The sequence below is a fragment of the Chelonoidis abingdonii genome, chromosome 14 (assembly GCF_003597395.2).
Source record: "Chelonoidis abingdonii isolate Lonesome George chromosome 14, CheloAbing_2.0, whole genome shotgun sequence".
In the NCBI taxonomy this organism is placed as follows: domain Eukaryota; kingdom Metazoa; phylum Chordata; order Testudines; family Testudinidae; genus Chelonoidis; species Chelonoidis abingdonii.
Genome location: NC_133782.1, coordinates 41,292,026 through 41,304,049, shown reverse-complemented (window position 1 = coordinate 41,304,049; position 12,024 = coordinate 41,292,026). Strand labels below are relative to the sequence as shown.

The 12,024-nt window shown below is 42.6% G+C and overlaps 1 protein-coding gene across 1 annotated transcript; it reads right to left on the bottom strand.

Moving 5' to 3' along the window:
• Positions 1-7,266: 7,266 nt before the first annotated feature.
• LOC116820454 (olfactory receptor 6P1-like) lies at positions 7,267-8,244 on the bottom strand. Its single transcript, XM_032772928.1, has one exon. The coding sequence runs from the start codon at positions 8,242-8,244 to the stop codon at positions 7,267-7,269; it is 978 nt and encodes a 325-aa protein (XP_032628819.1).
• Positions 8,245-12,024: the final 3,780 nt, after the last annotated feature.

Genomic DNA, 12,024 nt, shown 5'->3' with positions numbered 1-12,024 from the left:
GCTACACTCAGACTCCGTGCTTGCGAGAGGGGAAGTATTGCCTCCTAGAGGCGCTCAGGAGGGTGTGGTATGTAAGTGTCCCAGATCACTGGGTGGGGGCTCGAGCCGGTTATGCACTGTGTTATTGAAACAGAACCCCTGGATACTGAACCTGGCCTTTGTTGCTGCCAACTCAGAGTGGCAGAAGGGTTACATATATATATACTTCTTCTATGTTCCACTCTATGCATCTGATGAAGTGGGCTGTAGCCCACTAAAGCTTATGCTCAAATAAATGTGTTAGTTTCTAAGGTGCCACAACTACTCCTGTTCTTTTTACGGATACAGACTAACACGGCTGCTACTCTGAAACCTGTCACAATAGCTTGTGTTAAACATTCAAACCCGTGGATTTGGTATAAATTTAAATTAAGGCCATGGTGAGTTATCCTACGGTTAAAAGTTTTAACCCACCACAGGAACCCTTTTTTTTTCCCGTAGAAAATCAAAAATTTCCTGTTTAATAATAGTACTTGTTTTTTACAGCACTTTTAATCCATTGATCTCAATGGACATTACAAAATTTGTGTATGATTTTATATGAGTTTTTATGTTTTCATGGATATCTTGCATATTTTTTTCTGTTTCATATGTGTAAACACCCAAAGCCCAGACATGCTCAAAATAACATATGTACACAAATAAACTCAAATGTACAAGCACACCATCATGCACTCTCACAAATCCATATATATATATACATATAAAACAAAATACATACCTTCATAATATGAACCACATGCGCAAACTCACATGGCAGGCCAATCCTCAGGTGGAGTAAATCACTGTCACTCCATTGACTTTCTCTGGCTGGAGATTTGGCTCTCATTGTTTTGTTGTGTGTGTTTGTGTTTGTGTGTCTATGTGCAGTGTGCTTGTGTTTGAGAGATGTGGGTCTTAGGAGTGGATGTTTGTGTTTAAAGAAGATTTACACAGAAGTAGCCATGAAATGTAAATCCAAGCTCAAAACCCACCACATCAAAATACTGGATGGTGCATTTCACTGATCCATTGACCTTCATAGAATCACAGAATATCAGGGTTGGAAGGGACTTCACGAGGTCATCTAGTCCAACCCCCTGCTCAAAGCAGGACCAATCCCCAACTAAATCATCCCAGCTAGGGCTTTGTCAAGCTGAGCCTTAAAAACCTTTAAGGAAGGAGATTCCACCACTACCCTAGGTTACCCATTCCAGTGCTTCACCATACTCCAAGTAAAAAAGGTGTTCCTAATATTCAACCTAAACCTCCCCCACTGCAACTTGAGACCATTACTCCTTGTTCTGTCACCTGCTATCACTAAGAATAGTCTAGATCCATCCTCTTTGGAACCCTCTTTCAGGTAGTTGAAAGCAGCTCACAAATCCCACCTCATTCTTCTCTTCTGCAGACTAAACAATCAGCCTTTCCTCATAAGTCATGTGCTCTAGCCCCCTAATCATTTTTGTTGCCCTCTGCTGGACTCTTTCCAATTCTTCCACATCCTTCTTGTAGTGTGGGTGCCCAAAACTAGACAGCAGTACTCTAGATGAGGCCTACCCATTGCCAAAATAGAGGGAATCGTCACACCCCTGCGATCTGGCAATGCTCCCACTTTATACACGCCCAGACTGTCGTAACCCTTGGCACACAAGGGCACAACGTTGATCATACAGCTTCCTCATCCCAACATAACAAGTAAGTCCTTTTCGCAGAACTGCTGCCTAGCCCTCTCAGATCCTAGCTGTAAACAGGAATGGGTATTTTCCATCCTAATGCAGGATCTCGCACTTGTCTTGTTGAACCTCATCAATTCTTTTGGGCCCAATCCTCAACTCTGTTCTAGGTCCCTCTGATCCATCCCTACTCTCGCAGCATATCTACGCACTCCCAAGTTTATGTTAATCTCAAACATTGCTGAGGAGTGCAATCCACGCCAAATCTCCAGCTTGTTAATGAAGATACTGAACAAAAATGGCCCCAAGACGACTCTTGGGGCACCCACTGTACCGAAGCTTGCCAAACGTATAGACTATGGAGCCGTTATCCACGTGTTGAAGCCCGACATCTAGCCATTTCTATCCACCTTATAGTCCATTCATCCAGCCCATACTTTTTAACTTGCTGGCAAGAATACCGTGGGAGACCGTATCAAAGTTGTCAGTCACTCTTGTGGGTAGCGTGGATTACTACCGGATCTGATCCTCCAGATCCTTAGTCGGTGTAACATTACATATGCCTGGATTGGGACTAAAGTTGAGTCACAATGAAGACAGAACGAGGCTCAACAAGTTATGCTCAAACATCTTTCTATGTTCTTATACCATAAAACATTGTCAATGAATGCACCGTTAGAGCATGTGATCAGAGCAATACTAGTAGAACAGAGTTTCTGTAAGATATTGGTTTTAAAAAAATCTAAGCAAAGAATAAAATATTCAGTAAAAGTCTGGGTTGTCAGAAAATAGCCTCAATTGTTCACAGCAATGAAGATTAAGGGTGGATGAGATACAAATTGAGAGAAACAACAGATTTTATTTCAATATTGTTTATTTTGTAAATGAGGAGGTGTAACTGGCGGGCACTCACCCTTGCGGCGCTCTCATGCTGGTTTCTCCGGGAATTAGCTGCAACTTGCAGCGGAGCGACTCTCTGCAGGCCAGTGATCTGCTTCTGGCTTCTGCTACTGGTCCCGTGTCCCCCCTGGACACCCGGTGCCCTTTTAACATGGGGTTCTGCCCCCTGGCAGTAACCCGTTCCCTTTGGAGTTCCCCTCCCTGGGAACTCCCCCACCCTCTATCCCCCATTGTGCTTCAGTGTAGGGCACGCCAGTTCATTGTCTAGCCCCATGCCCCTGGGGCAGACGCAGTATCGAGCCACTCATCATCAGCACAAAGGGGTTTGGACCTGCTGCCTTGGCCTACCCCTGGGTTGCACCCTACAACCCCAGTACCTCCTGGCCTAATTCTGGGCCGCAGCCTGGGGCTTTCCAGGCAGGAGCTCCCCAGCTCCTCTGCCTTTCCCCAGCCCTGCTTCACCCTAGGTACCTTATCTCAGCTTCCAGCAGCCAGGCCCTTCTCTCTCTGAACAGAGAGAGAGACTCTCTGGGCTCCTGGCTTCTCTGCCCTTTTATAAGGGCCTGTGGCTCAGTTTGGGGCATGGCCCCAGCTGCTGTCACTTCCCTCAATCTGCCCAGCTCAAAAGGCTGCTTGCTCCAGCCCCAGCCCCTTTTCTGGGCTCTTTTTAACTCCTTCAGGGCCGGAGCAGAGATCCACTCTGCTACAGAGAGATACAAGGTGGGTAAGCTCTCAAGCTACCCAACTCTTGTCTTCCTGTCTGGAATAAGCAATCAGAGTGTCCCAATTTATAACCTCTTTTGTCCAATGCCTGCACAAGTGTTAATTGCTTACTTCACTCTAATTGGTTTCCTGCAATATGGTAACCCCTTACCTTTATCAGTTTGACCCACATTGTATTTAGCTGGGACATTCTAGCTAATTTGTCCAGACCTGAAGAAGAGCGCTTTTTAGCTCCAGAGCTCATCTATTCCATTGAAGTTGGTTCAATACAAGCTATTATCTCACCCACCTTCTCTCATTCCTATCCTGGGACCAAGCTGGTTACAGCACCACTGCAAGCATCACTTTATATATATATTATTTTGGTTGCCTTCCCATCTTCTCTACTTCATTTCAAGTGCATCTGTTCAAGTATTTTGTACTTTGAAAAATACTGTCATATTGTCCTGATAAAGAATCACAGAATCATAGAACTGGAAGGGACCTCAAGAGGTCATCTGATCCAGTCCCCTGCCCTCATGGCAGGACTAAATATTACCTAGACCATCCCTGACAGGTGTTTTGTCTAACCTGCTCTTAAAAATCTCCGATGATGGAGATTCCACAACCTCCGTAGGCAACTTATTCCAGTGCTTATCCACCCTGACAGTTAGGTCATTTTTCCTAATGTCCAACCTAAGCCTCTCTTTCTGCAGTTTAAGCCCATTGCCTCTTGTCCAATCCTCAGAGGTTAAGAAGAACAATTTTCTCCCTCCTCCTTGTAACAACCTTTTGTGTACTTGGATTATTATTATTTAAGGTATATTAGAATGTTATGAATATAAAATATAATCAAACTCCCCTGGTTTCTATGAAACGACTGCAAACGATATCAGGCTAGACTGCGTGACTTTCAGAATCCAGATCTCTGCAATGTCCTATCTTACCTGCATTTTCTGTATGTAACCATAGGAACTTTGTGTCCTCATGGTTCCAAGCAGCCAAATCCATCTTTACATAATGATCTATAGCTCAGGATGTGGATCTTTTGTAGGTGTTAACGTCTCATCACTCTACTTTCATTTGAGACAAAGGAGGCTGCTGTTATCGGATTTGAAGATTAATAGTTTATTCCCAGAGGAGTCATGAAATATACGTTTATTACATTAGAGATTTGATGAATGGAGTTTCTTGTTCTTAACTAATTACTGGTATTTCTGATTCAGTAATTAATCAAAACGTTACTACTCATTTATCTTGGCACTTATACAGCACTGGTCACTGTAATACCTGACTCCCAAGAATTAAATGATACAAGCCTAGTCTACACTCGATAATTAGATCACACAACTACTTCACTCAGGGATGTGAAAATACCACACCCGAGTGGCATAGTTAAGCTGATCTGAGGCCTTGTGTAAACAGAACTAGGTGGAGGGAAGAGCTCCCACCTCTCAGGGTTGGTGTAGGTAGTGTTACCCTGAAGAGCTTCAGCAGTACAGCTACAGCACTGCAAATGTGCCACAGGAACATTTCAAGTGTAGCCAAGCTCTGAGCCTCCCATCACCTCTAAGCAATCGGAATATTATTATCATCTTCATCCTCATTTTTTAAGGGGAAACTGAGGCACAAATGGCCAGATATTTTACAGGTATATAGGCACTTTGTGGTATTTTCTAAAGCAGCTAGGCACCTAATTGCCATTGAAATGCTTTTGAAATTCCTACTTAAGTGCCTAAATATCTTTATAAACTAGGCCTGAAGTGACCAATTAAAGTAACACTGTGACTCTGTGCTGAAGATGAGAATTGAACCCAGAATCCATGATCCGCAATACACTGCACTGATTACAAGGTGAGTTTTTTCCCTGCTTGTGACTCAGATTGTTTAGGTCACTGAATGTCCAATAAACACATTAGTTATGGCTTGCAGCTAGGAAAAAAAATGCAACATGCATCACTCAAAGTTATTGCTGGGAGGCTGTCTGCAAGTCAGTCGTGTGTTTGGATCACTCTGCGCCAGCTAGTTCATCACATGGCTTGCTACTCATTCTTCACCAGCAGAAATTAATAAAGAAATTGAAAACTTCAGCCAGTTACAAACCTGCTCAATAAAAGAAAACAGATAGGTGTTTTCTCCTGTTTAAGACAAGACTTGTAGATCCAGGGTGCTTTCTGAAGGGCAAGAACGGGGTGCATTTAAGTCTGGTGTTAACAGAAACAACTCTTTGGAACTCCACAGAGTTACAGCCACTCACAGGAATGGCTGCCTCGGGCCTGGAGAGCTGCTCTCTGAAATGTGTGCTCTCATGCCACAATTGAATTAAACTGGGCTTAGAGGCTGCTGCTCTGATAATGATACATGGGGATAGATTCCCAAAGGGACTTAGGTGTTTTGATACTGAGCTTGACAGCACCTAGCTTGTAGGGATCTAGAAAATCACTGTGATCCCCAAAGCCTGGGTTAGGCACCTCAGCTCCCTCTCCAATGAATGAGGAGAGATAGCTGCCTCAGACCAGGATTCACACTAGCCAGCTTGCTAGACAGGGAGCCATCTAACTTATCCAATGGGAGATGCTGAGGAGGGGATAGGGGGTGCCTCTGGATCAAGTGAAGTCCACCCTCTGTCTGAGGGGAGAAAGGAATAGAGGAGGTGGGGTGGGTATCCTAACCAGAGGCCTATGGGATATTCTGCTGTGGGTTTCCCTCTGTCTTTCTTGTTGAAGCTGTTTCATAGGCAGGTACTTGGAACAGCTCAGCCATGCCCCTGCTGCCACTAGCAGTGCTGCTACAGCTATACTGCTCTTTATACTCCTGCTCAGGGAACCACACTCCTAACTCAGGTGGCAGATCCACCCAAAGAGAATAACTTAGTCCAGGTGAAATCATGCACCAATAGGCCTTAATGGGGCCAGGATTTCACTCAGGATTCCGAGATGATACATTCATAGAGACATTAGAAAGAGAGAGAGAGATTGGCTAGATGATAGATATATTTATTCATTTACATTTATAATTGCAAATGACTTTTACAATAGTTAAAACATCTGCTTGTATACATAATTGTTTAAACTATGCAATATGATATAATAATGCAGGAGAAGAGAATGGTCCAGCAGGGAGGTGTTCAGGTACCATCGGTGTAGTACTAGATCCTGGATGGACTGAGAGAAAGAGGAGAGTCACTGTCTATGAAAGGATAGTGGATAGATTAGAGTGGCAGACAATAGACTGGCAGACAATCGAAGAGATACAAGGCCAGATTTTTAAAGACATTCAGGAGCTCATGGGCTTTTCAAATGCACCTAGGCATCTAATACTAAGGGCTTGTCTTCACTATGGGGCTAAATTGGCGGTGCTGTGATTGATGCAGCAGTGTTGATTTAGTGGGTCTGGTGAAGATGTGATAAGTTGCTGGGAGAGCGCTCTCCTGTTCACTTCGGTACACCACCTCAGTGAGAGGTGGAAGCTATGTTGACGAGAGAGCCTCTCCCACCGATACAGCACGGGGTAGACACTTTGGTAAGTCGATGTAAACTATGTCGACTTAAATTATACGAGTTACATAAGATACATCAAATTACCCTGTAGTGTGGACAAGGCCTAATTAAAATCAATGACTTTTAGGCACCAAAGTGCTTTTGAATATCCTGCTATTTGCCTAAATACCTTTAAAGATATGTCCCTTGGACACTATAGAAAACAGGTTAGAAAGTCAGTGTGTGTGTGTGTGGGGGGGATGTTTGCTTGGTGATAGATAGATAGATAGATAGACAGATAGATTTTTTAATGCCAGATAATCATTATGATCATCTAGTCTGGCTTCCTGCATATGAGAGAGAGAGAGAGAGCACATAGTAAAATTAGTTAAATTAAAAGGAACGAAACATATTGACTTAGAGGAATACGTATTTAACATCACACACACATGTACTCCCTGCCATACTCAGCTTCACCTTCCCCTCTATTACTAGCCTCCATTAGAAATGCTCCCAGCCTTGGGCAGCAGCACACACCTTCTCATCACTGCTTTCCTCAGAGCTTCTTTAACCTCCTTGTTCCTCAAGCAGTATATAACGGGGTTGAGCATGGGCGTCACCACCGTGTAGAACATGGACACCAGCTTGTTGAAGTTCACTGAGTCGTTGGAGTATCTGGAGGTTGGCCGCACATACATGAACATCAGGGTGCCATAGAAGATGGCCACCACGGCCAAATGGGAGCCACAGGTGGAGAAAGCTTTCCATTTCCCCAGGTTTGAAGGGATCTTCAGGATCGTCACAATGATGAGAATGTACGAGACCACGATCAGGAGGAAGGAGCTGACAATGATGCTGGTGGCCACAATGAAATTGACTGTCTCGGCCTCAAGGGGGTCCCTGCAGGAGAGTTTCAGCAAGGGTTGGGCATCACAGAAAAAATGGTTGATCTCGTTAGGCCCACAGAATGGCAGCTTGCAGAGGGAGACCAGAGGTGGAACATTGACAACAAAAGCACCTACCCAAGAGCATATGGCCAGCCGAACACAAACCCTGTTGTTCATGAGGCTTGGGTAGCACAGTGGGTTGCAGATGGCTAAGTAGCGATCATAGGCCATGATGGCCAGGATGAAGCACTCGGCAGTACCCAAGGTGATGAGAAAGTACAGCTGGGTGATGCAGCCGGCATATGAGATGGACCTGTCTGTGGCCAGGAAGACCCGCAGCATTTTGGGAACAATGTTGGAGATGTACCAGATCTCCAGGAAGGAGAAGTTGCTGAGGAAGAAGTACATGGGGGTGTGGAGATGGAGGTCAAGATGTACTATCGTGATGATGACAATATGTCCAGACAAGGTCATGAGGTAAATGATCAAGCCCACAAAAAAGAGCAAGAGCTGCAGCTTCTGGAGGCTTGGGAAGCCTAGGATGATGAAGTGGGTTACTAGTGTTGTGTTCCACTCCTCCATAGCTACATAGTCAGATCTGTGGGGTTAATACAAAGAAAATACACAATGGCTTATTCGAATTAAACACATCATTAATTAAAGTGGCAGGAAGGTGGGGTGGAGAGAGAGAGAGTAGTAATGGTAGTAGTAGTAGGAAGAGAGCCTGAGACATAAGCCCTTGTATTAGAGGCTGGTATGAGACAGGACCTGCTTACAGAATTTGGCAAGAACAGATCTGATATTGCAGAAATACGTATTTCTAAGAAGTGCTAAGCACAGAGTACTTATGCAAACGCATTCCAATATTAAGTGGTACGAGAACATTCTGATATCAAGGATTGTACAGAAACATTCCCCAAGGATAACAGGAACACACTGACCCCTCCTAAAAGACAAAGTCAGGAATACAGTATGTAATACAAATGTTTTAATTGAACCCACATGTGTAAGGTGATGAGTAATAACTAACCAGGTCAGGGGGCAGTAACTAACCTGATTGTTTTGTCTAGCCGAGGGGGGAATGGAAAGTCCCTCCATTCACTGAGCTGTGTCCATTGTCACTGGCATACGTCTTAGTATCCTCGTACAGTCTGCCAGGTGCTATTGCCATGCTTTGGTAACAATAAACCTGGCCTGGTGCTTTCGTACCTTAATGGATCTTGTGGTCACTGGGCAGTTCGCTCAACATCTGCTGTGCCGGTTGTCTGCACAGAGCTGGGGCAGCATAAAAAAAAACACACAACACACAGCCAAACATCTAACAACAGAGAGAGAGAGAGAAAGAAGGGGGGTGAGAGGCATGCATAGAGATAGATAGATAGATAGATAGATAGATAGATAGATAGATAGATAGATAGATAGATAGATAGATAGATAGATAGATTTAAAGCATTACACTCTTTCAGCAGGTAATGGAAAGAATGGATATCACTCTGTCCAATCAAAACCAATCAACACATCTGATTCTTTAAAATGAGTACCTAGATAGACAGATTGCTGCGAACTTAATTCCATCTAAGACTAGAATCAGGCTTTTATCCACAACAGTGGTGATGTCATTCACTTCAGTGACTTCAGTGAAGCTATTCCTGATTTATAGCAGTGTAAATAAGAGCAGATTCATGTGCTCTGAATGACGGGTAGCAATTATATGAAGAATAATTCTGAATAACAAATCTACTCAAGAACATAGTTATCTGCTTGCAAAATAGGTTAAATTCTCTAAGGCATAAACTCTGCCCTCAGGTATATCAGGTAAATCTGGAGGAATGTTACCAATTTCAGGGGAATTACTCCAGGTTTACACTGGTTTGACTGTGGCTAGAATCTGATCCTACATCTTTCCCTAAAGTCCAGATTCTTTCTCTCACAGTACGTTTGCCCTGGAGTAACCCATTGATAGCAGCTACACTATTCACAGGTGTAGATACTACAGCAATGTGACCGAGTGCTGAACCTCTTCAGCTGTATACCTCTGTAATTCCATTGAAATCCCCAGTGCAAAACTGCAATAATGGAGTGCTGGATCACGTCCTTTGTGACAAGTTGGGATTCGGAACTTTTGTATTTGGAGATTTCATTTTCAGACACTTCTAATTTATGGGAAAGCACATTAAGTATCTTTCTGTCATATCTTCTAATGTTACATCCAACCATCTACAGTTCAGCTACTTACTCTGGAAAGGGGGAGAAAAGGGCGAATAAAATCATGATCAGGAATGCAGGAATGCTTCATGGGATTGATTCTCATTTTAATTACCCTGGTTTACTTTGGGACTGTCAAAGGAACCTCTCAATGAGATTTAGGTGCCTAACTCACTGAAACTGCTTCAAAAATTGCAACCTTCATTGACTAAAGGCATTTTTTTTAAAAGTATTTAGGTGCCTAGTGGGATTTTTAAAAAGCACCTTGGTGCCTAGCACCTGTCCTAGATGCTTTTGAAAATTAGGTCCCTAAATATCTTTTAAAAAGTTGCCATAAGTCTTTACAGAGAGATAAAACATACATTGCACCACAGTTTAGATTAAACAGAACTAGAAATATCAAAAAGCAGAGTTGCTAATTTAAATACCCAGGCACACCTTCTGCATGTGTTTTGCAGGTTTCCTTTGAGGATGAGGACTGATGGGTTGAAAATGGAGTGATCCCTTTGTGAAAAGTGTTCATCCACGGGCAATGTGGTGTTTTTGTCTTTTATTATTTTCCTGTGTGAGTTCATGCAAGAGCCTAGCAATTACCTGGTTTCCCCCACACAGTTTTTATTGGGGCATTTGATGCACTAGAGGAGTATACCTCATGGATATTGAAAGATATGTCACGTGGGGTGCTGAGTCTAGGAACCTAAATTCATCACTCTGCTTCACACTAAAAGGCATGGGCTGAACAGACACACTGGCTTTATGGCTCTTTACAACAATTTGTAGCACACCCCACTGCCTGTTAACCATTAATTGCCCTCTTTGATTCAAGTGGTCTCTTAAAGCTTGTGTGAACACCTTATGTTTAACTATCTGTCCCACCTTGTATTCAGCATGGACACTCTAGTTACCTTCTCCAGACCTGAGGAAGAATTCTGTAAAGCTTGAAAGCACGTCCTTTTCACCAAGAGAAGTTGGTTCAATAAAGGATATTACCTCACCCACCTTCTGTCTCTCTAGAAGTTCTTTGATTCTCTCCAATAATCAATATTCTTTAAGCCTGGTCTACACAAAATTATAGGGCTAGTATAAATATGTTGATTAGAGGTCTATTTTTTAACTGATACAGTCATAGCTGTACAGCCTGTAATATGAGTGCAGCTATACGAGAATAATGGTGATTTATACCAGTAAATCTTATTCCCCTTCCTGTGTGGCAATATCAGGTATATATACAATATGTACAATAATGGTGTAAGCACATTTATACTGCTATAACTGCATCCACACTTGGAGTTGAACTGCTTTAATTATACCACTGTAGACAAAGTCTAAATTTCCCTTTCAAATCAAAAGGAAACTGTCCATTTACTTCAATGGCCATTGGATTGGACCAAAGAAGAAGACATCTAGGAAATGAGGTTCAGTGAACACTTACACTTTCCACAATTTCAACAGATCAGCTATCTTGCTGCAGTGTTGTCTGTCTCCCAAAGATGCACCTAAATAACAATAATAATAATAATAATTCAAAGAAAATGAGGAGTTTTAACATCAAGAAGCATGTAATAACATCAGGAATTGACCAGAAAGGTGAGGAAAAAGTCTTGCATTCTCTCAATGGTGAACTTCAGAGAGAAACAATGGACATCACTTTGAACTATAGTATTCAGGCATAATTTAAGTGGAGCAAAGTCGACATTTCCTATTTAAATAAAAAGGAAACTGTCCCTTATATTCAATAGCTGTTTCACTCGATAAAAAAAATGACGTTTTTAGAAAATGTTGTCAAGTGAATACTTACTTTTTTGAAAATTTAACAGATCAGATATTTTGATGCAGATATTTTGTTTCATAAAGATGCACCTATAAAAACAGTTCAGAGCAAGGAATTTCTTCAAGAGACATGTAATATCAGTAACAAATCAGAAAGGTTAGGGGGGAAAACCATGTATCCACATGATTTTGAATTTCAGAGCTAATTAAACAGGAGGCTTAAGAGATGATTACAGACCTTGCTGCACCTAATTTGAAGTGACAGAAATGGGGAGCATATAACACTTTTTCTTCTAATTTACCCTTGGGTGCTCATCCCTAAAGCACCATTGGATCATCAGAGGATGAGCTAACAGTTAATTAGCTGCCAAACTAATGGAGAACACA